This window comes from Helianthus annuus, chromosome 14 (genome assembly GCF_002127325.2).
Source record: "Helianthus annuus cultivar XRQ/B chromosome 14, HanXRQr2.0-SUNRISE, whole genome shotgun sequence".
Classification (NCBI taxonomy): domain Eukaryota; kingdom Viridiplantae; phylum Streptophyta; class Magnoliopsida; order Asterales; family Asteraceae; genus Helianthus; species Helianthus annuus.
Window position 1 is genome coordinate 100,180,980 of NC_035446.2, and position 24,532 is coordinate 100,205,511.

General features: G+C 38.2%; 2 protein-coding genes across 3 annotated transcripts; one reads left to right on the plus strand and one right to left on the minus strand.

Annotated features, from left to right (window-relative positions):
• The first annotated feature begins 9,792 nt into the window (after positions 1-9,792).
• LOC110889342 (protein FAF-like, chloroplastic) lies at positions 9,793-10,844 on the plus strand. The gene has a single exon (XM_022136858.2). The coding sequence runs from the start codon at positions 9,963-9,965 to the stop codon at positions 10,545-10,547; it is 585 nt and encodes a 194-aa protein (XP_021992550.1). The 5' UTR covers positions 9,793-9,962; the 3' UTR covers positions 10,548-10,844.
• A 1,773-nt stretch (positions 10,845-12,617) lies between these two features.
• LOC110889341 (uncharacterized protein At2g27730, mitochondrial) lies at positions 12,618-15,842 on the minus strand. 2 transcript variants are annotated; one of them, XM_022136856.2, is made up of 4 exons: positions 15,697-15,842; positions 14,075-14,204; positions 13,466-13,504; positions 12,618-13,098 (listed from the first exon to the last, which is right to left on the minus strand). In XM_022136856.2, the coding sequence occupies exons 1-4, from the start codon at positions 15,786-15,788 to the stop codon at positions 12,871-12,873; spliced, it is 489 nt and encodes a 162-aa protein (XP_021992548.1). In that variant the 5' UTR covers positions 15,789-15,842; the 3' UTR covers positions 12,618-12,870. The 2 variants fall into 2 exon arrangements, with proteins under 2 accessions (XP_021992548.1, XP_021992549.1); XM_022136857.2 differs by having other exon boundaries at positions 15,657-15,761.
• Between the last annotated feature and the right edge of the window lie 8,690 nt (positions 15,843-24,532).

The following is a 24,532-nucleotide window of genomic DNA, read 5'->3' on the forward strand; positions in this document are numbered from 1 at the left end:
AGAAGTCCCTTAATTACACTATTAAGCATAACTCCCATACTAGACCTCAAACTGATGTCACACTTTCAGGACATGTCTAAATATCAGTAGCAAAGGTTTTAGTCCATTCATATTGCTAAAAATCTTGGTTTTATGCAAAAAGGGCGTTTTAGGCATTAATGAGCATAATTACGATCAAGAGCATAAATTACAAACGATTAGGCACTATGCAATATAACTTCAGAGAGTTATACTACAATGTATTATGGTCCTAATGGAAGCTTAAAAAATGGAAGAAATAAGCTTGAATGGGTCAGAACTGAAAGTCATAGCAAAAGTCAAGCTTTTGCGACTTTCGGTTATAATCTGCCCTTAGACGATTAATTGTCGGATTGGGACTGATAAAACATGTTTATATAGTCATTATAGAGTCATTAGAATGTTATAATATAATTTAGAACCTCTGGTTTATTAATTAGAATCATTTTTGTCGTTTCTGTCCAGTTTGACTTTTTGTCAAACTACTTTGACCCGACATTTAATCAGTCAAACGAGATAATTAGGAGACACCCTTTCAGGGGTTAATCACCTATGCAAATGTGGTTTCATAACCACTTTCAATTTGATCAGTGGTTAAGCCACGTGTAATTAAAATGAAAGTCAAACTAATTAAGCACTAAGTTTGACTTTTAAGTAATTAAGCTAAATTAAACAACTTAAAGAAGTAATTAGAAGCTTACTAATGGTCCTAGCAATCTTTTCTACACTTGAATTCCTCTTGTTACTGCTGAGAGCTCCAGAGCAAGTCCTTAGTGAAGCTTGTTGCAAGTGATGTGCCAAGAACACAAGACTAGCTCTCCTTATATAGTAAATTCCATTGATCTTGATCATTTCCAGGTTTTTATTGAGGGCCATTGGATCACCCCAGGTGTCCTACCTATTAATTTGAACCGACTTACAGCCCCTAGGTCGTTAAAAACTAGGCTAAGGCGGTGGAACTGACCAAACCCGCACCTGCAGGTTATTTTCTGCATCTGGCATGCTGAGGCGAGCCGCGTAAGACTTAAGGGGGGTCTTACGCGGGCCGCGTGGACCGGGAAAACTGGTAAAACAAGTTTAAAGCTTGGCAGTTTCAGTCCCTGGACGTTTTAAACCCTTTTTAACTTCATTTTTGGCAATCAAGGCCCTTGTAGTTAATTTCTTGGAGCCCAAGGAGGTATAAACAAACTTCGTTAGGCTCGGGTTCGTTAGATTCCTTCATAAACGCAAGTTTCATCAAGTTGACGCTTTTAGCCCAAAGTTTAGAAAACATGCTTAACGATCTCGGAATCACGTGAAATTTTTACCACACATTCTCAGGAGTATATTTGAATATTACGAAGCCTCGGTTTCGTTAAAAGGCCACTCAGAGGTCAGAATTGACATATTGACACTTTTAACCCTTGTAATTTATAATCTTCCGATTATTTTCACAAACGGCTTCGCATATCCAATCAATCACCCATTTAAGAATATTTTCTTCACGTGTGATCATTCAGAGGCTCAAGTTTGGCATATTGACACTTTTAGTCCTTTCGTTTGCATATTTTCACTTGTTGTCAACTTTAGTCCCTTAAACTCAATCTTTCACATCACCGGAGTTTAGGACACGTGTCTATGTATAATTGGACACGTTTTTACGTGGTGTTACACAAGCAACCCAGTGTGTCTTTTTGTTAACACTCGAGCTTCCCCACAGAAAGCTTTTTATTTTCATCTCTAACTCCTTTATAACTTGAACCGACGCTTTGTACAATGAAAAATAGTAATTGGGTAAACTCTCGAGAACCGGCCTGATTAGAGTAACTCTTCCTCCGATAGAGAGAAGGGACGCCTTCCACCTAGACAGCCTAGCGTTGAAGATGTCAAAAACCGGACCCCAGCTATTCACGCGATTCATGTTGGCACCAACCTTTAATCCGAGATAAATAAAAGGCATAGTACCCTCTTTACAACCGATGTGAGCCGCAAGGTTTTCAAGCTCCCCTCCTTCAGTTCCGATCCCATAAATATTGGATTTGGAAATATTAATTTTTAACCCTGAACACATGTGAAATATCCTGAGAATCCACACCACGTTAAGAACATTCATCTCTGACCATTCCCCTGTTATTATCTCATCGTCAGCGTACAAGAGATGTGAAATAATAGGGCCATCATTAGGAGTTTGGACCCCTTGTATAATCCCCCGCGTCTCTGGCTTTGACAAGCATACATGACAACGCCTCCATAACAATGATGAATAAGAACGGAGAGATTGGGTCCCCTTGTCTCATACCTTTGTAGCATTGGAATTCGAACGTGAGCGATTCGTTGACCAGGACCGAGGATCTAGCCGAAGCAAGCACCCCCCCAAATCCATTTATTCCACAGTGACGGGAAACCCATTTGTTGCAATATGGAGATGACCAACTTCCAATTAACGTTGTCGTAAGCTTTTTCAAAGTCGATTTTCAGAAAAAAAAAACAATTTTTTCTTACTCCTTTTCACCCAAGTGATAACTTCATTTATAACTAGAGGCCCGTCTTTAATGAACTTCTCTTTCATAAACGCCGATTGCGAATCCGAAATCACCGACCCCAAAACTTTCTTGAGTTTATTTGCTAACACTTCGGAAATTAATTTGCTTATTAAACCAACAAGGTTTATAGGTCTATAATTACCAAGTTCGACGGGATCTTTAATCTTTGGAATTAACGCAATAAACGATGACCCGCTTCCTTTACTTATACCCCCATCTGAGTGGAATTTCTCAAAGATATCCAAAAAAATCCTTTTCGAATAAATGCCAAAACCGCTTAATAAACTTCACGTTTAACCCGTCCGGCCCGGGAGCTTTGTCATCTCCACAATCCTTTAGCGCTTATTTTATCTCACGGAGAGTGAAGCGCTCCACTAGTAAATTTTTGTCCCCTACAGTGAGTTTTTTAAGGTTCTCGCAAACCACTACAGGTCTGTCCGTAACATCCTCCACAAATCTGTCTCTAAAGAACCGAAAGATCTCTTTTTTGACTTTGGATGGTTTGGAGCACCATTTACCTTCGATCACTAAACCCGGAATCCGATTCCTAGCCTTACGATTATTGACTAGAGCGTCGAAAAATTTAGAATTCTCGTCCCCATCTATAGCCCACTTGACTCTGGATCTTTGTTTAGCTTCTGAGCTCCTTTTTTCTTCTATTTCCTTTAATTTCCTTTTATTTTCCACCAGAGCCCAATCTTCCTCTTCTTCCAAATCCCTACTCTCCATAACTTCTTATAATCCTTCAATCTCAGCTCTTGCCACCCTTTCTTCTCCACGTTCTTTTTCTAGCATCTCGTCCCGCCACACTTTCAATTCGTATCTGATCTTTTTGAACTATTTAGTTAGCCTCAAGTCCGGGGGACCATTGAAATCGACACCAGTCAGCGCCTTTCCACCGTTTCTACATAACCAGGTAACTCAATCCACGAGTTGTACACCCTAAAAGGCTTGGCCCCAAAATTGTTATTTTTTAACACCAAACTCAGCGGACAATGATCCGAGTGCAAGCTGGGAAGTGCCCGTAAACAGGCCTTGGGCCATTTCAGAAAAAAAAATCTAAGCAAACGAGGAAGCGGTCAATCTTGCTTAATTTTTTCCTCCTTCTCTTATGCAAGTAAACTGTCTAACTTTCATGTCATATTCCCGGAGACCTATTTGGAATATAAATTCGTTGAAATTTCTAGCACATGACGCTTTAAATTTAGAGTTCTTCTTTTCACCCGAATGCCTGACCGCGTTAAAATCCCCAACAACCATCCACATACCTGTCGTTCTTTCCAATATGGTTTTTAATTCGTTCCACAAAGCGAGTTTATCCCCCGTCTATTGCGGCGCATAAATATTGATCACGTTTAACACTTCCCCGCTACCTTTAATCCGACCCGTCACAAGCAAATAATTTCTATTTTTTTCCGATCTAATGACTTCGAAGAGATCACTGTCCCACAAACATAACAGACCACCAAACTGCCCATTGGAACCCACCCATTCAGCTCCAAAATCGTTACCTCCCCAAAGTTTCTCAAATCGGAAATTTGAGAGATCTTTGTGTTTTGTCTCTTGAATAGCCATAAACCCAATTCCAAAATTCTTTTTAATCCATTTTATCCACCCATCCTTCGCCGACCCCCTAATTCCTCTCACATTCAACGAGAGGAAATTCATTTACAAACCGCATTATTGCCTTTGTCGAAAATAACGCTTCTTACCAGGTTATTGTACCTGCCCAGTTCTGCTCCTACTATGTTCCCCATCGCCACAGTTGCTTCGATTTCCTTTTCCAATATTGCGAATTCGTCTTCCCCATCCTTCTCTTAAACAATAGAATCTGGAACCTCGTCCATCTCTTCCTCGATATTGTTTTGATCGGCCCGTGAATTTGTCTCTGAAGTGCCTTCATAATCAACCCTTTTGTTTAGATCAAAACCCTCCATCCCAACAGTGTCGATATTCTTTGCTCTCTCTTCCCCAGATAAGTTATTAATTATATTACCGGAAGCAACATTCTTGTCCAAATAATTATTAGTGTGTGGGCCAGAGCTTGAGAAAATGTTAAAATTAAAACAATCCTGGTCCTCCCTATCAGATCTTGAATGCTTCTTAGGCCTGTTATCGCTAATTGGGCTCAACGAAATGGGCTTAGCTTTATGTTTGGAAGATACAAGGTTAAAATGATTCTTCCTTATTGCCACGTCAGAATCTACTGCCTTGAAACCAAACGACCGACACCCGCCGTCTTTCCTACTGTCACCCTCATAAGAACCACCCGACACCTCCAACGGTTTTCCTTCCCCATCCCCACATGCCTCGGTCTCAACACTTCCACCAACCTGACTTTTCCTCTCCTTGTTCAATTCAAACGCCTCCTCGTCTTCCTTTCCTTCTCCGACCTTCCTCTCCGACCAATCGTCTTCCATCAAACAGTCCGGAATCCAGTCATCCATCTCTACCGACACCCGCACCATAAACGTCCTACCCTTCCATTTCAGCGCCACCGTGTCGGAGACCCTATCACCTTCCCCTACCAAAACCCCTATGTGGTTGACAGAAAAATCTGAGTCGGGATAAGAAAGTTGGGACTTATGAATCACTTTTCCAAAAAGCTCCACCATATCGTTGAAGACTTTGTTTTCCGCTAAGTGTAGCGGAACCCCAAGGAATTTGAGCCAAGCAATTCTTTCGAAAGGGAACGTTTGACCCGCCCAGATATCCAGAGAATCAAACCAGTGCACCCAGGTCTTCTTGCTGGTAATAAAGTCATGTGCTTCAACGTCGTAATCGAAAGTAATCATCACTGTTAAACCCCCCATATAGTGTAGCTGGTTAAAGGAAATACCAGCCTCCTTGAGTGTCACATTCAGATTGTTAAGGGTCTTTACATCATGCATCCTTCCGATCACCGCCCTCCCATGCAGGTCAAAAAAGGCACTGATTTCTTCATGCACCTCTTCCGTCTTCCTATCTGAACCGCCGTACTTCACCGATGGTTCCTTATGAACCAAGACTTCACTATATAACCGCGTCCCCTTCGAAACAAACGAAGCATAATTCATTGGTCTCTCATGGATGTTATCTGCTGACTTGTTATCGATCTTCTGAGATGGTTCACCTTGTTCCCAGATTTTGGCATTCTCTGCCGCAAATTTGGCGATGTTCACCCTGAGTTTACAATCATCTTTACACCGTTGAGCTTCCTCTCCGTCTCCCTAGCGTTCATAACATTTCTGAAGCTGAGAAAACCGAACCTGTTGCCTGCTTTGTCTCTCTTCCTAGCAATGTACATGCCGGATACCTCACCGAACTCTCCCACAAACTCAGCCACGTCCCATGGTCTGCACCCGTTTGGAAGATTAGCGATGTAGAATTTAGTGATGTTGTTGTTGGTCTCCACCCCCTTGCCTTTCCGGTTCCTATCTCGTTGTCGACGGTACGGGACGTCATGCCAGAGCTCTTCGCCCCTCAAAGCCTTATCTCACCATCAAATTTGTAATTTACTCTTATTTTTAATTGCCATGGGTTACTGGGTCAACTGTTGAATGTGTAAATTAATGGCTCACATATTTTTCTTTGTCATGTCTGACACACGTAAATTTGTGTTTTGTTCGTATTTTGTGTTGACCCATTAATTATCATTAGTTTATATGAACAATTCATACTGAAATACTCCGTTGGCATGTTCAAAATTCACTTAGGATGATACTTCTAATCATTCCAACGATTTTTAAACGGCTATAAATTTTCATACATAAATATTTTTTTAAAAAAACTACACCATAAAAATAAGTGTCTTAGTATCTTTAATTTGAGTATAGTATTGCTATACTTTTTTAATTTAAAAAATTGATATTTTACGTGAGTAAGGTTATTGTAAAAAAGGTTAAAAGTGTGAGAAAGATGAGAAATATTGTGGAGATGACATGTGTCCTAAATTTAAATTAATTCAAAAGGGTAAATAAGTAATTTTATCATTAATTCAATTAATTAAAAACTTCCCATAACCGACACCTTAATTATAGGAACTAGATTTTTTTAAAATATCTCTATAAACACCATTCAGCAAGTATATAACACCATTCAGCAAGTATATAACACCATTCAGCAAGTATATAACATCATTCAGTAAGTATATAACACCATTCAGTATGAATATAACACCATTCGGTAAGTATATAACACTATTCAGCACATATATAACACCATTCAATAAAGTATATAACACCATACAATAAAGTATATAACACCATTCAACACATGTATAACACCATTCAATAAAGTATATAACACCATTCAACACATATATAACACCATTCAATAATCATTACATCTCTGTATCATCTTCTCCACTTCCGCCACCACCACTGCCGCTCCGCCGCCGCTGTCGTGAAGAGAGAGATCATCTGGTCGTGCGATGTAGAGAGAGAGATCGCACGACCACCACCACTGCCACTTCCGGCACCACCACTGCCGCTGCCGCTCCGCCGCCGCCGCTCCACTGCGATGTAGAGAGAGAGATCATCTGGTCGTGCGATGTAGAGAGAGAGATCGAAATTGTAGAGATTTTGATTTACAGTTTCCTATTTTGAATGGATATAAAGACTTTATTACCCCTATAATTTTCAATTCAGTCCAAAAAAATAAAACAAATTTTACAATTTGGTCCATATTAATCCCAACCATTAGATCAAAGATCTAATGGTGTAGTTTCTTTCTTATCCTTCTCACACTTTTGGTCTTTTTTACAAGAACCTTTATCTATGTTACGTGATTAACAGTGTATAGGGTGAGCAAAAACTGAGCCGTTTATCGAAACTAAATCGAAAACAAACGAAACCAAATCAAAATCAATCAAAAACTGAACCAGTTATTGGTTTTCTTTGTACCATCATTTAACCAAAATTAATCAAACCAAACATTCATATTTTCATATATTTCTAGCTTTTATACATCCAGTTCATGTATTTTATATTTTATACATCCAATTCATGTGCTTATTCTTCAATTTTTTATGTATTTATACATCAAATGCATGTATTTATACCTTAATTTCATTTGTTTCTAAGCAAAAGTTTTAGACCAAGTTTTGTTTTGGCTATCAACCGAAATTAAACGAACCGAACAAAGAACCGTCAATTTAACCAAATAAACCGAACTGATTAACCAAAAACCGGTTAATTAATAAAATAGACTAGCCGATCACTTCAGTTTCGACTTTTTTAAGCATAATAACCAAACTGACCAAACCATATACACAGACTCTGTATTTCTGCCCTCATGTAAACACCTTTCTAATATGTTAATTTATATTTTAAGTGCAGATTAAATTTGATTAGTGTAACTTAGAAATTTTAAATTAGATAATTTAATAATCATGTAATATCTATACTAATAAATAAAAATAGGTGTATCCCTAGCTGCTCATTAGTCTCCTCCATTTCTTTTTAAACTAATATTTTAATGGTTATTTTCTATTATTTTAAACTAATGGAAACAAACTATGGGGATGAAAAACACAATTAACTATTTTTTTATATATGGTTTTTTAAATGAGGGGTATTTTAGTTTTTTCATCAAAAACTTAACCGTAAAATGGATGAGGTTAATGGAGGTGGATTGTAATTGTTACAAAAGTGAGAATATCGGTATTGTTTTGATAATTTTTAAACTAATAGATTATAATCATTATTTTCAACAAATCACAAGGAGCAAAGTAGCTAAATTTTCAACTCCAACTTTAAGTTGCTATTTTGCCTTTTACATGTGTCTAGGTGTTATCTTTGTACATGATCTCTCTTGAAAAGTTGTTTTGGCTTTCAAATAATATAAAACACTAGTTTTTTTATATGCTACGCGTTGCGGCAGCGGCGTACGCGACATGATAAATTATAGACTACAATCAACCCGACTCGTATCCGAACTAAATTTACGTTGAAACATAGAGCAATCCGAATTGATGTCGTTGAATGACAATAAATTATATTTGACCCGACTTGTTTTCAAACAAATTTTACGTCAAAACATACATAAAAATAAAACATTTTTTTATTGACTTGACTCATTTAGAAAAGCTATGTTAAAGCATATACGAACTCGAATTTATACCGACACGCACATCAAAATAATATTGTAAGAAATTAGTTTTAGGATAAACTCGAAATTTTTGAAACTTGAGGGATCAAAATTACATGTATAAAATTAAAGGGTTAGTTTTGTCATTATAGCAAAGTTTAAGGGGTAGAAGGGGTTGGTGGTTGGTGGCTTTTGCCACCAACCTTCTTCTTTAAGGTATTATAAATTTGTAGGTGTTATCTTTGTACATGATCTCTCTTAAAGAGAACGTAAACAAGTTTGAAGAAATGGGGTGCAGAAATCGGGAAATTCTTAACTATGTTAGCAATCTTTATTTTCCGGTGATATTTTGTATCGATATTAATAAAATATTGTTAACTTTGAAATGTTTTCTTAGTATTTTATGAAATATTGTATGAAATGAATTGTTTTAATATATGTGTATTTTATTTTGTGTTATGCCACACTAATTATCATTTTGTGAAAATTAGTAATTGTAAAAAAAAAAAATAAACACCTAAAATCATGACACACACTTATGCGTGTCATCTTTATTTACGACAAAGGCTTCCTTGACACGCATTGTATGTTGTAAATGTGTGTCATAAATGCATGCATATCATAAACAAACAACACACACATACATGTCGTCTTCATTTATGACATGGTCTTCTTTGACCGTCTTTTACGCGTCATCCATACCCTTTTATGAAACGCTTTGTGTGTCATTAAAGATCTTTAGTAACGATATACATGATACATATAAATATGATTATAATTTGATCTACGATTCAACAAACACCTGATACATTAATTGCTTATTAAAACACTACTAATTAAACAAACGAGTATAACCGACGGACACCGACGAGCACAATTCATTGATAATTAACTATAGAATCCAATGAAAGGTAATATTTTTATATAAAAGTATATATATAAAAAAGAACCCGTCGGTAATCTGTCGCAGGTTGCCAACGGATTACCAACGGTTACCGTAACCTAACCCTCGAAACTAACAGATACCGGGGATGAAAAATTCATGATTCTATCGGTTTTAATGGGGTCATTGCATTCTGATGAGTTACTTGAGTTCCAAGAAACAGAAAATACGTAACACCTTTTTTTCAACACCACACAATAAAAATAAAACAAAGATATATATTCTTCTAGTGCGCATGTTTTGGACCTTAACTTTATCACTAGCCCCTCCTCATCTTATGGACCTTGACTTTATCAACCTCACCTTCTATCTAGGAGACTTTATCTATCTATGCATCTTCCTACTTCACACAATCATCATCTCCAAAAGGATAACACAAAACAAACCAATTTTAATCTAGAGATATCATCATGGTTCCCTCATGTGCAAGCCTCCAAAACATCTTTGATCTACCATTAATCACCCCAATTACCTCATGGAAACACATGGACAACAAATATAATCCATGCATGAACGCAGAAAGCTTATCTATGTGCACCGAAGGCCTCGGTTTCGAGAGCTTTGATGATGTGGAACGTTTGAAATATGAAGATGAAGATGTTGTTGATCATGATGATCAGTGTTTTGATGCTGTAGAGAAGCATGCAGTGTCTGAGATTTTGGTTGGTGAGTCGAAGAGGTCAAGGATGAAAGGTATGGAGTTCCCGCCACCGATTTCGTCTATTGGATTGAGTGGGAAGCCGTGGACATGCCTTCAATCTTACCGGAGCAATGGTAGGTTTATTCTTAGGGAGGTAAGAATCCCAACACAAGAATTGTTGCATGCGTGTCGAGAAGATGGACGGTTGAAGCTGCAATTTATTCAGTCCGATGATGAACCGTTATACGAAGAAGATGATGATGATGAAGAAGAAGAAGATGATGAACGCCTCAACGTTGATCTTGATGGTGATTATGTTGCTACAAGAAAACCTGAGATTACGGTCACACCATAGATTGAAAGCAATGGCGAAATCAGAACTTTTTAGTCGAGGGTCATCAAGGTTCTCTTCTTTACTGGGTGTAACTAAGGGTCCGACTCATGTTTTTGCTAAAGAAAACATGGATCCGGTATATATAAATCCAACGGGGTTAGCGGCCCCTTTGACCTTGAACAAAAGCTTGTTTTGTGAATAATCACATGGTTTTGAGTTTTTTCTCATGCAAACTTGTGAAATATTATCACTTGTTAAAGTACTACATTGTAAATTGTAAGCATGTTTATGATTCTAGAAATAATAGATGTGTTCCTACAAAAATTTATATGGTTGGTGCTTAGATCTCTACAAAAGGTAAGGGGGCAAAGCATTCTCCGGGTCATAATGGTCTCAATGGTGATGGTGAGTCGTTTCTTGTCTACTCAAGGTTGTGACACTACGAACAACCCCTTAAAAAGTCCACGAGGCTAAAGCCCTACAAACGTTCAGACGATCAGATAAATATATATCATATATAAAGAATAAACGAGCATAATGTGTATGTAGCTAAGCATATGTATAAGTGATATGCAATTATTAAGTACTTTTCATAGGGGACAAAACAACATAGTAGTACATTCTAAATTCTAAAAATATTACATTGGATATCATTTACTTCACATATAATCTATTTATTTGTTGTAGAATGTAAACTTCCATACATTCATCATGTCTTATACTAGACAAGATTTCTACAAAAAAAAATCAGTCACCCCATAAAAACAAAACACTACATAAAGAGGTCCAACGTTAGAATTAACCTCTGACCACCGGTCACTAGTTTTGATTCAGTTTCATCCACAATTATTTAAGTGGCAAAATGGACCGTTTGTGGGCTTGCTTGTTGGAAATCAGTGGTCCAGTCTATGTTTTAGAATAATAAGGGGATATTCCATTAGTGTTTATGGCTGCAAATTTCATTATGTGACTCATAGTTGTCATGTGAATAGGTTCTTCTAGGATATATAGGCTTCAGGACCAATTTTTAAAGTTATTATTGATTGATAGTGAAGTAACATAGTCCACTGATTAACAACATTATTGGATACTAGCGGCGGCAGCTGCAACGACAACATTTACGTACTTTTAATTAAATCCGTTGATGAAATCCGTCAATAACCTCATGGTAAATTCTTTACCCCTATCATATTTTCCGAAAACCTATCATTGACGATTCCCATTTTCATCGAGGGTATGGATATGGTTGTCACAGAAAGTTGTGTTTTGTGGCTAGTGTGGTTAGTATATAATTATGAGACTTATTTGACAAGCAAATAGAGAGAGACTTATTAACCAGGTTTGATAACCAATAAGGTCGGGTGTTATAGGTCACCAGGGCTCCCCGGGGGAGCTGAGGTGGAGGGTCGGGGGAGTAGGGAACACCACACCTCCTCCCCCTTCCACACACATTTCCGTGCCCTTGTCCCCTTGCACCTCCTCCCCGTTCCATTTTTCCATTTTTAAATTTATAGTTGCTGGAGGTAAAAAATAAATAAATAAATAAATACTTCTACACTATATAAACAAACGCATACGCGACTTGGTCTTATTTAGTTATTTGTTTTAATCATTTAGTTTTTTTAAGCTACGTAGTTTTTGTAAGTTATGTAGTTTTTACTAATGAAAAAATATATATTTTTACTAATGTATCCATAAAACTATAAACCACATTCAATGGATTTTCATTAAAAAAAATACCAAGTAAAAAAAAATCACTATGGCATGCGTTCAAGTGTTCAACAAGTAATAATTCCTCCAAAATGTACTTTGTAATACAGTCTCTAAAAATTACTTGATTAAAAAGTTGAGTAAAATAATTTTACCCCCTGCGTTTTTTTCTCGCTGACACTCTTACCCTCTAAAACCAAAATCTTGTTGCCCTACCCTTTGTCTATTCCAAATTGCATCAATCTTGGACCCTAAAAAGTTATAGTATCGTTATGGTATAGTTTTTGGATACATTCTATTGACCCAATTTCATCATTTTGACATATTACTCAACTCATCCATTTTGCCACATCTATACGAAGGTTACGCAACACAAACATATAAACGAAAGCATAGTTTTGGAAAGAAGAAAAGCACATCAAAATGCGGTTGCGATAACATGTCTCGAGTACCTCTTGTGCCACTATAACAATCCAGTCCAACAAGGACAGAAACCAGATCACCAATATAGCTCCACACAAACCAGGTGATTCTTCTTATTATTCATATTAAACCAACACAAAAGATCAAGAGATACTAAGAAACGATACTAGGTAATAAGTCGCGTATCGATAACTCCCATTTTTACAAGTCTTCAGTCATGGAGGTCCTCGGTTTTCTTGTCCTTTGACTTATAGTACCATCCAAGAGCACCAATACCAGTCAACACACCAGCTACAATAACATAGTTCTTGTTCTTGTCTGTTGATACCCCACCTGTGGAGGTAGATGATGCAGTTGACCCGCTTGCTGAACCTGAACCTGAACCTGCACCTGCACCAGAACCACCTGAGCTTGTTGATGAACCTCCAGCTTGTTGGCCCTGTGAATTCATTAATGTCAAATGCAAATTCATTGCCAGCTTTTCGAACTTGCAAGGGTCAATGTAACGTGTATGTTAAGCAGAAGCGAACAAATGGGTTGGTCAGGTGGTCGAGTAATGGATTCGAGTCAAAACATGTCGGGTCGGGTTAAATTGACCAAAAACACTTTTTGCCTTTTATTTAAAAAAGAAAGTGGGTTTAAAAGGCTATATGTGTTTTAAATACACTTTGAGTTGACTCGTTTGACCCGTCCCGCCCACTTTAGCATTTTCTTTTAAACCATCCGCTTTTAAGATAAAATATCACCCAAATTTTAATCCAACCGCCTCTAAATTTTTAAGAGTAGATGCATGAAAGGGTAACAACCTTGCGTGCAAGCTTTTCCAACTTCTCTTGCTCGACTTTCTACAGGCTCATAAAGAAAAACGTTAGATAATTAAAAAAATGACAATATAGTTGGGGCAGCACAAACAATAATGATAAGCATAATAAGGTGTTGCCATAAAAGAATAAACAATGAAAAAATTAATAAAACCCCCCACATGATATGAGAAAGCATACATAGGGCAAGTGCAGTGCCTGCAACATACAAGATCCTACTAAATGTTTCCAAGTTCAAGAATGTTCAGATTTTAACTGCATTACAGTCGACTTTTAAAATGTTTATTGGAGGATTTCAAATAATCAAATGTCCACATTATATGCCTCAGAAAAAGGGTACTCTATAGAAGTTTAAGCAGACCGTTTATCATATACATACAAGAATGCAAGCTGCTCTTTATATATACAAAATAAATTTATTGGCAGCCGCTTATTTGACACGGTATATTCATTGAAAGCTACTCTTCATGAAAAAAAATTATAATGCAACATGTAAAATATAGTAATCTATACTGCACACCGGGAATCTTAAAATGCACGGAACTTCTTACTTCTTAGTACAAAGTTGTATGATATACTTTTCTTATCATTTACCTTGATGTAGACATTCTCTGCAGCTTTTTCCTCCTCACTAAGTATTTTGCCACTGCTTGAGAACCTGCGTGAGACGTTTCTGAATGCCTGTCTTGCTGCCATTGTTGTCTTATGCTGCTTTCTCCGGGAACTTTTAAACAATTATCACAGTCCATCAGATTTAGATAATAAAGCTTTACAAACTAGAACAATATGATAATGTTACAACGCATTGTTACTATGTCTTTAACGATATAAAGTTTGTCAGCACACATAACACTTGTGGAGTGTTTTCATTGGACTTCATGCAATAATGGTGTAGAAGTAAGTCACTTGAAAGAGATTACGAAGGCATATGAACAAACATAACATTGAAATCAAGTCAAATAAGTTATGCAAGCTTCAGTTAGGTTTTGGTATCGCAAATCGTTTGTTTGATGACATTAGAGCATGTTCCTGCAAAAATTTGCTCTTGAATTTTATCAGGCAAGCAAAACATTCAAGCATACACTCTAGATTCCATTTCATGCTAACATGATTCTAGGCTATAGGCCTAATTAGGAAATTTCATATGTTATTATGTAAATCAGTAACTATATACAAGTTATTCCAACGGGCTATCTCAAGGTTCATAAACAGATTACCAAAATATAAAACTAAACCTCAAGTAGTCAAGTACTCGAAAACCTAAACCTAAAATTGCGCTTTCTATGGGAGTGATGATGGTGTAAATCAGTTATATGTATAAACAAAACAAAAACACAACTATTTCGAAATTGCCACACCTCAAAAACGAAAAATACAGGCATATGATCCGAAAATTCATAAGAAAACTGCTCGAATCAAAAGATTAAACAAATTGAAGCACAAATGCAAATTCAATCGACTGGACTAGGAAACTCCATATGTTATTAATATCAATCAGTAACACTACATACAAGTGATTCCAACAGATTGTCTCAAGTTTAATAAACATTTTATCAAAATATAACCCTAAACCTCAAGTAATCGAAAACCTAAACCTTAAAGCGTGATTTCTATAGGAGTGATGATGATGTAAATCAGTTAGAACAACACAAAACCACAACTATTACGAAACCATCACAACTCAACAGCGGAAACTACAGGTGTATGATCCGAAAATTCGTAATAAAACTGTTCGAATCAAACCAAACTGAAGCACAAATACACATTCAATCGAATGGACCACAAATTCCATATGAAATTATATCAATCAGTAACACTATATACAAGTAGTTTCAACAAGTTGTCAAACAATTTATCAAAATATAAAGCTAAACCTCAAGTACTCGAACACCTAAACCTAAAATTGCGATATCTATGTGAGTAATGATGATGTATATCAGTTACATGTAGAACATTAGAACAACACAAAAACACAACAATTTCGAAACAGTTACAGCTCAACAGCGAAAAATACAGGCGTATAATCCGATAATTCGTAATAAAACTGTCCGAATCGAACCGATTGAACAAATTGAAGCACTGGACAAGTTCAATCGATTAGACGGTGAAATTACGCTATGAATCTGTATCGATTTTTAATATTGTAATGAATATAACAGCGAAAACAGTAACGTACATGAAGAAATGCTGAAATTTGTTGCAGAGAAGATACTTACAGATGAATCGAGAAGGAAGACGAGATTTTGGGTTTAAATTGTGATGAAATTGGGAAAATAATCGGTGGTACGGAAAGAAGCTGCTGGCACATCCTTAAATTGTTTTGGGCCTTATTAGTTTTGGGCTCATTCTCTAGACTATTCTAACTGCGTAGCGGGTTTAACTGGGTTCTTGGTTTGGGCCGATTAAAATAAAAAAGATAAGGGTAAATTACATTTTTCGTCCTTTATGTTTGTATTGGATTGCAACGGATACCCTTTAACTTTAATAATTACAGTTGCGACCTTTCTTTGTTAAAACCATTACACTTTAGGTCCTTTGACAGTGCCGTCTCCGAAAAATCTCGAAACGTTTTGGGCCTGGAGCCACTAAAAATAAATCGGGCCCATATAATTTAAACACAATAATCATATATAAAAAAAACTATAATATGACACTAATTGTTAAAACAATCATCAAAATAAAAGTATTGTACCAAAATGATCTAAATTTACCTACTTAAGCGAATCGTGCGGCTCTCCTAGCGTTTCTGGAAGCAAAGCTTTCGATCAAGTCTTCGTAATCCATAGTCTCTAATATGTCGTTTTCAATAGATATCATTGCTAAGCCATTGAGTCTTTCTTGGGACATACTCGATCGTAAGTAAGTCTTCAACAAAGTGATTACTTAAAATCACACATGAACACAAAGCGATTACTTAAAATCACACTTGAAAATTTTACAACCATAAACTTCAAACAAGAATTATAAAGAACCAACCAAGAATTCATACAAAACCGAACCTACCTGTAACCTGCTCTTCGTTTATTGCTCAGGTCGGACACTCAAACGTGATTCGTGGGCGCTGCACGCTGGTACCCGATTTGAATCGTTGGATTTTGATCGATGGGTCTTTGGCTTGTGTTGTGTGTGACGCTGCTTGTTACACAATGATGCTTCGTTCTCTTTTCCCGCTCATCATATCGTTCAGTGTTCACAAATCACAATTGAAGGGAAAATTATAATTAGGTTAAAACAATAAAGGCCCAAAAACAAACGTATAGTATATGGATTTTTTTTTAAACTCTGGGCCCTCAAGAGCTTTGGGCCTGGATCAGCAGCCCTACCTGCCCCTACTTATCACCGGGCCTGTCCTTTGACACTAACCTGGTTAAAATTTTCAGTTAAGTTCTATCACATAAGGATAGTTTAGTCTTTTTACCAGTTTAAATAAAAATAGTTTAAAAAAACTAAAATATATATATTGTGAACAGATCTCTCTCTTAGCACACACTCTCACTATACACTTTCTTCCCCAACCATATCCATATCTCTGTTTTTCTCTGAAACCCCAACTAAAGCACACTACCAAAAAACATTTCTCTAAATCTAAAATGCAAGCAACCCTTCCCTTCTCTCTCTCTGAATCTGAAAACACCATCCTCCACACACCACCACCAACCTAACCCACCACACCACCACCATTACATTGCCACTACACACCACCACCACCATTACCGTCGCCGTTACACACCACCACCATTATCGTCGCCGTTACACACCACCACCACCATTACCGAAGACACTACACACCATCACCATTACCGGCGCCACTACCACCACCACCATTACCGACTTCATTTTGTTTAAAACTTGCAGATCTGAATCGACACCACCACCATTACCGACTTCAATTATGTTTATCACTTTAGATCTTTAGATCTGAAGCCCTAATCTCCGATTTGAAGCCCTAATCTCGGCTAATTAGTTGAACCATGTGAAAGGGCTTACCTAATCGGACTTGAAAAAAAGGGAAAAAGATGTAATTCAAGAAAGCGGCTTAACTAATCTCATATATGATAATATGAACCATGGATGGGATATTTTTCTAGAAGATGACAGGAAGGTTGTTGTGTTAATGCTCAAAAAAGTGTTGAATCTCATTTACATTCTTGAATATCAGACGGCTTATGAGCTTGACCCAAAAGGTGTTGAATCTAGGGATGAAGGTGAGATTTATTGCAAGTGTTATGGTTGATAGAGAGATATTCAAGTAATTTGTATTTTTCCATTTTTGAGTAATATGTTTATTGTTTTATTTGTTAAATATATTAGTAAAATTATTAACATATCCTTATGTGCAAGTTACATATTATACTTAACTGAAAATTTTAACTAGGTTAGTGTCAAAGGACCTAGGGTGTAATGATTTTAACAAAGAAAGGACTATGACTGTAATTATTAAAGTTAAAGGGTATCCGTTGTAATCCAATACAAATATAAAGGACGAAAAGTGTAATTTACCCAAAAGATAAACTAATGTCAATAATAGCCATTTTTTAAATCTGATTTATTTAAATAAAAAAATAAACTAAAATCTAGATAATGAGTTTTGATTTCTTTGCATTGAAAACTTAATTTACAAATTTACATGCAACAATTTACATGGAGAGGAATAGTGTCAGGCACTACAATTTCTATGGACGGGAATAGTGTCAGACAGCTGTCTGTTACTTCTTTATTGGTCCAGTCAAATTACGATTTTATCTCGTTTAAATTTACAGTCTTGCCATTGGTTTTTTTTTCTTCCAGTCATATTACGATTTTGCCCTTAGTTCAAATTTGCAGTTTTGCCATCGTTTTTGTTTTTTTTTTTTTTCCGGTCAAATTACAATTTTGTCACTAGTATAAAGTTACAGTCATGCTAACGTTTTAGTTTTTGTCACACCCCAACCGATAGCGGAATCATCGGGGTGTGGCACTGAGCGAAACAGATTGTCCAGAAGTTTCCATAACAGTTATCATTACTATTCAATTTAAAATAACATGTCTCATACCATGTCTCAAACAGTAAACAAATTATTACAGACCAAATCTAGGCAATTAATTCTGTTCCGACAACTCAGATTTAAATTTAGCAATTGTTTATCTGCTTCTATAGACCCTTGATTCAATTACTACGGACAACTATTTGTTGGACTCTATAGCTTTATTCTAGCCTTGCTTTCCTAGCAGATAAGCATCCTAAATACCTGTCACATACGTTAAAATAAAAGTCAATACACATAGTGTAAAGGCGAGTATACAAGTTTGATAATAGCATATAGAGTTCGAAATAGTTTACGCATAACCAGCACGTACACAGCGGAAAACGAAGCATGTTAATTATCGACACGGATCTATCGATACCAATGACTGCGGGTTGACTGCCCGAGGCAGTTCGTAATACATGATCACCACTGTAATCCATGCAAATTATCCTAAACAACCCCCGCATGAGCGGGTGCTGAGTCCAAACTATAGTACTATCGTCGTAATACATGTGATAACGGTTAGCGTTTTAAAATATTGCATAGTGTGTTCGATGTGATTTCGTATAAGTAACGTATGTAACACCCAAAAGTGCATAAAACAAAAAGGGATCGAGTATACTCACAGCGGTTGATGGATTGAAGGGGGCGCTTAAGAGTAAGCTTAGCCTGAACAGTTCGATAGTATAACGATAAGCAACGTGTAAAACGGAAACGAGTGTCAATGGGTCGGACAACTGGTCGATCGGACGGTAGTTCGATCGGACGGCTGACCGTGCGGTGGACAGTCCGTTCGGACAGTCGTTCGGTCGGACGGGAGTCCGATCGGATGGCTGTTCGAGTGGATTGTTTCTTCCTTTGAGTAGGATGTGTTTGTGTATGATGGTTGACTTTTGAAGTTTTCGTTGTAGTATTTGAACATACTGAAGTATCTTTACCTTTCAGGTCGGTCGATCGGACGGTCGTTCGATCGGCCGGCAACCCGATCGGCTGGTACTTCAGTGAAGAACATGTCCTCAGCAAGAGGTCACTCAATCGGACAATAGTTCGATCGGGTGGCATTTCCCGTGCATTGAACATGTTGAAAAATCGATTAAGTATTTAAAGTCAAGTATCTCATGATCCGAAGAGTAATCCGATCGAATGGTAGTCCGATCGGACAGCAGTTCGTTCAATACTCAACTTCAATTAGGTTGATTAAGTGTGGGACCCATGTGCTAGCCGATCAGCTGGCCAGTCGTTTGGCTGTCTGTCTGTTTGGCTGGTTGTCCGTTCGGACAGCAGTCCGATCGGACAGCACCTTGTCCTGGTCGGCCTGTTCGTCTAACACTTGCTTGTTTTGATTGTTTGTCGTTTTGTCGAGGTATTTTGATAACGAGTCAAACAACAGGAGTCGCGTCATTACTTAGTTCTCCTGATCGGACAGGAATCACCCAAATCCGGTTGGTGAACGGTTTGGGACGGTGTTTGGTGTTTAACCCGAAATCGGTGAACCTCATGGATAGAATCCGGATCTTAGGCCACGCAACCACCGGAATGATTGGTAAGCCGGCACAAGCTCCGTTTCTATCCGGATCTCCACTAATTATCATACTATATCTACATACAATCATCCTTGTTTCGTATTCGATTTGCGAGTTCGATTCATTTTGCGATTGAGTTCGATTGCGTTTCGATTGCGATTAGATTGATTACCACATATAACATAAATAAACATGCACAAGTAACACATAAGGCACACACACACGTATAACAGTAACCCAAAATGCGTATATTCGAGTTTGCGAGCGCGATGTTGATTAGATTAGTTCGATTTTCGTTTGATTAACTTTATCGCATTGTTACTTCCTATTATTCACAGTCGTAAAGCGGTTCGCGGCGATAAATAATTCGATTACTTCGATTTTAACTAATTACTCCACATAACAACTAACGTAAAAACTCAAAATAGGCTAACTATAGTCAAAGAAGTCAAAACAGGGATTGAGCAAGGAGTGACAAATCGCAATTAGCGATCTTTCTTCCTTTGATTTCAATTTTGACTTTGACTTTGACTTTCGAAACACGGGGTGTTACAACCTCCCCTTGTTTAGGGAATTTTGTCCCGAAATTAAGCTGGAAGTTGCACAACACCGTGAATCACCTTGGAGAACTTTCTCTTTCTAGACTTTCACTCTCTAGAACAAGTTCCTTCAAACAACTGCGGGTACTTCGCCTTCATATCGCTTTCAAGTTCCCAAGTGAACCCTGCGCCTCGTTTGCCTTCCCATCAGACTTTCACAATAGGAATGCGCGAGCGTCTGAGCTGCTTGGTTTGGCGATCCATGATTTCAACAGGCTTCTCCACGAAGTGCAGTGTTTCGTTTATTTGGAGGTTGTCGAGAGGTACAATTAAGTCATGCTTAGCCAGGCACTTTCGGAGGTTTGACACATGGAAAGTCGGATGGACGTTACTAAGTTCCTCCGGTAGTTCGAGTTTGTAGGCGACTTTTCTGATCCTTTCCAGAATCTTAAAAGGTCCAACATATCGAGGTGCTAGTTTCCCTTTTTTTGCCGAATCTGACCACACCCTTCCAAGGTGATACCTTTAGGAGTACGTAGTCGCCAACGTCAAATTCAAGGGGCTTGCATCGTCTATCGGCATAACTTTTCTGTCTACTTCGAGCTTTCAACAAGTTGTCTCGAATTTGGAGGACTTTGTCAGTCGTTTCTTGCAATAGCTCAGGACCAGTTAATTACGAGTGACCGATCTCATCGGTGTAGATTCGGGCTAATCGTTCCACCTTGTAGTCTTCTCGTATTGGCAGAAAGTGGGCTGATTTGGTTAAACGATCAACAACAACCCAAATGCTGTCGTGACCTGATGACGTGTGCGGAAGCTATGTTATGAAGTCCATAGCTATACTCTCCCATTTCCACATAGGGATTGGGGGTTGCTCGAGTAAGCCAGAGGGCCTTTGATGTTCAGCCTTGACCCTTGCACAAGTCAGACACTTCCCAACGTAGAGAGCGATATCCCTTTTCATGCCCGGCCACCAATATTTGTAACGAAGATCCTGGTACATTTTATCGGCACCGGGATGAATAGAATACCAGGATTTGTGGGCTTCGTCCATCAAAATCTTTCGCAGTTCGGTCTGCTTAGGGATCCAAATTCGGTCCAGAAAATAGAAAATCCCATTTGACTTATTCACCAATTAAGCTCCATCATGATAGATTCGTTCCCTCTTCAGAGTGCGTTCATTAAAACAGGCATGCTGGGCTTCGCGGATGAGGGCTTCGAGATCGTATTGGGCTTGGGTATCGCGAATGCTGAGCAAATAACTCCGTCTGCTGAGAGCGTCGGCAACGACATTTGCTTTGCCTGGGTGATAACGAATCTCACAGTCGTAATCGTTGAGAAGTTCTACCCATCGGCGTTGACGCATATTGAGTTCCTTCTGATCAAAGATATGATGTAGGCTCCTATGATCGGTGAAGATCGTACACTTTGTACCATACAGGTAGTGTCGCCAAATCTTTAATGCAAAAACAACCGCGTCTAGCTCGAGATCATGGGTTATATAGTTCTTCTCATGGATTTTGAGCTGACGAGAAGCGTAAGCTATAACCTTGTCTCGTTTCATAAGAACACATCCAAGACCGAGGTTGGAAGCATCACAATAGACAATGAAACCGTCGTTTCCATCGGCCAATGTGAGAACAGGAGCATTGCAAAGCATATACTTGAGGGTTTGGAAAGCAGACTCTTGTTCAGTTCACTAAACAAAAGACCTGTCTTTATGCGTAAGAGCGGTAAGCGGCACAACGATCTTTTAGAATCCTTCGATAAATCGTCGATAATAGCCCGCTAGTCCGAGAAAAAGAACGGACTTCATACGGGTTCTTTGGCATAATCCAACTCTTAACTGCTTCAGCCTTCGCAGGATCGACATGGATACCCTGACTATTAACTATGTGACCCAGAAACTGAACCTTCTCTAACCAGAATTCACACTTTGAGAACTTGGCATAGAGTTGATTCCCATGGAGTAGTTCGAGAACCAAACGTAGATGTTGCGCGTGTTCGGCTTTCGACTTGGAATAGATCAAGACATCGTCGATGAACACAATGACGAAACGGTCAAGATATGTGATGTGTGTAAAATGCAACATATAAATTACATCAAATGAGGCATAAAACTAACCCTTTTTTAGTACTAATGTTGGAAAAGAGTGTTTTTGTCTTCCTTTTGTATTTTCAGGATTAAATGAGCTCAAATTAACAAAAGAAGCAAAAAGACAGCTAAATCTAACATAAATACAAGAAAAGGAACATAAGTGGATTGCCCGACCCCTCGACAGCATCCTCCCAAGCAAAATAGAGAAGGCAGAAGACTGAACACGCCCCGTGCTCAGCCAGCACGGGGTCGTGCCCAAGAAGCAACAGAAAAGACAAACCAGTAGAAGCTTCTATTGCCCACCACGGGGCCGTGCCCAGTGAACACGGGGGCGTGGCGAAAGTACTGCAGGCGCATTAATTATAATTGCGAATTACAATTAATGAATAGAGAGAGTGTCAGACAGGCACGGGGCCGTGCCCAGCGGACACGGGGCCGTGCCCAGCCTTCTGTTCAGCCTATAAATAGGAGTGCTTGGTTTTATTGCAACTCATCCCTTGGCACACCACCTCTCTCACACTTCATCCACCACCCACCACCACCATAACACCATCATCCACCACCATCATCCATTGTCCATCATAGAGTGTGTGAGTCATCTCGGGATCCAAGATTGATCGTAAGAGTTCTTGACAATCAAGGCCATGTTTGCCTAAGTGATGCGTGTTAGCGTGTATATATTTTAGATGTATATTTTAAGCCCTTTTTACGCTTTTAGCCAAGTTTTAAATTTATAAAACACGATATTTACTAACACTAAACACACATATGGGCAAATGCACCCATCATGGACGTAGTATAGTGTTGGTAAGATACCGAGGTCGTCCAAGGACACAAGAGCTTTTAGTACCGGTTTATCCTCAACGTCTAATCAAATCAAAATGTTAGAAAAGATTTTTAAACTAAGAAAATAAAAACTAACTAAATGCTGAAAAATAAAAATAAAATAAAAACAGATAGACAAGATATCACTTGGATCCGACTCGTGTATTAGTATAACCTTTGATTATTTTCGCACTTTTGCACTTGTTTAAGAGATTATCTTAGTTATTGTAGTAGGCCCCTCTTTTGAAGGCGACGTTACCCCCAACCCAGTAGTTTGAGTCAGCAAGGATATAATCCTACGGGGTTGGATTATTGGAAGATAATGAATTAAGTTATTAATGCAAATTATGGTAGGCCCCGCTTTTGGCGGTGACGTTACCCTCGACTAAGTAGTCTGAGTCAGCAGGGATACAGTCCTAAATAGCCGGGTTATAGTATTAATAATAGTTAACTTATGAGGGGTTCAAAGAGTTTGGATCCCCGCCATCCAATACCTATGGGTATTGAAGGAGATCCTACTAAATTTGACCCAGGTCCCTTGTAGGACCTCTAAACGCTGAACAAGGGCAAGACCCTTACCAAACTGTTCCCTTAACCCCCGACCAGGTAGCCAACATACCTCCATATAGACCGTGGAGATATGAATGGTGAAAATCTTTTATTTTATATAGACAGCAAAATAATGCCAAGACACCACGGACAAACGATAAGGAAAGATCACCTTCAACATAAGCAACTAGTTATTAAAGTCATTAATACAAAACCAAATAAAAAGTGCAAAAGATTAAAAATAAAAAGTATTATACTAAACACTTGTCTTCACCAAGTGATGTAAGAGACTTAGGCAAACATGGCCTTGATTGTCAAGAACTCTTACGATCAATCTTGGATCCCGAGACGACTCACACACTCTATGATGGACAATGGATGATGGTGGTGGATGATGGTGTTGTGATGGTGGTGGGTGGTGGATGAAGTGTGAGAGAGGTGGTGTGCCAAGGGATGAGTTTCAATGAAACCAAGCACTTTATTTATAGGCTGAACAGAAGGCTGGGCACGGC

Bases quoted from the DNA above. Each gene is read 5' to 3' on its own strand.
- LOC110889342 (XM_022136858.2), top strand. From the start codon at position 9,963: ATGGTTCCCTCATGTGCAAGCCTCCAAAACATCTTTGATCTACCATTA.
- LOC110889341 (XM_022136856.2), bottom strand. From the start codon at position 15,788: ATGTGCCAGCAGCTTCTTTCCGTACCACCGATTATTTTCCCAATTTCA. The intron at 13,505-14,074 runs GTAAATGATAAG...ATGAGCCTGTAG, and splicing joins CAGAGAATGTCTACATCAAG to AAAGTCGAGCAAGAGAAGTT. The intron at 13,099-13,465 runs GTTGTTACCCTT...ATGAATTCACAG, and splicing joins TGGAAAAGCTTGCACGCAAG to GGCCAACAAGCTGGAGGTTC.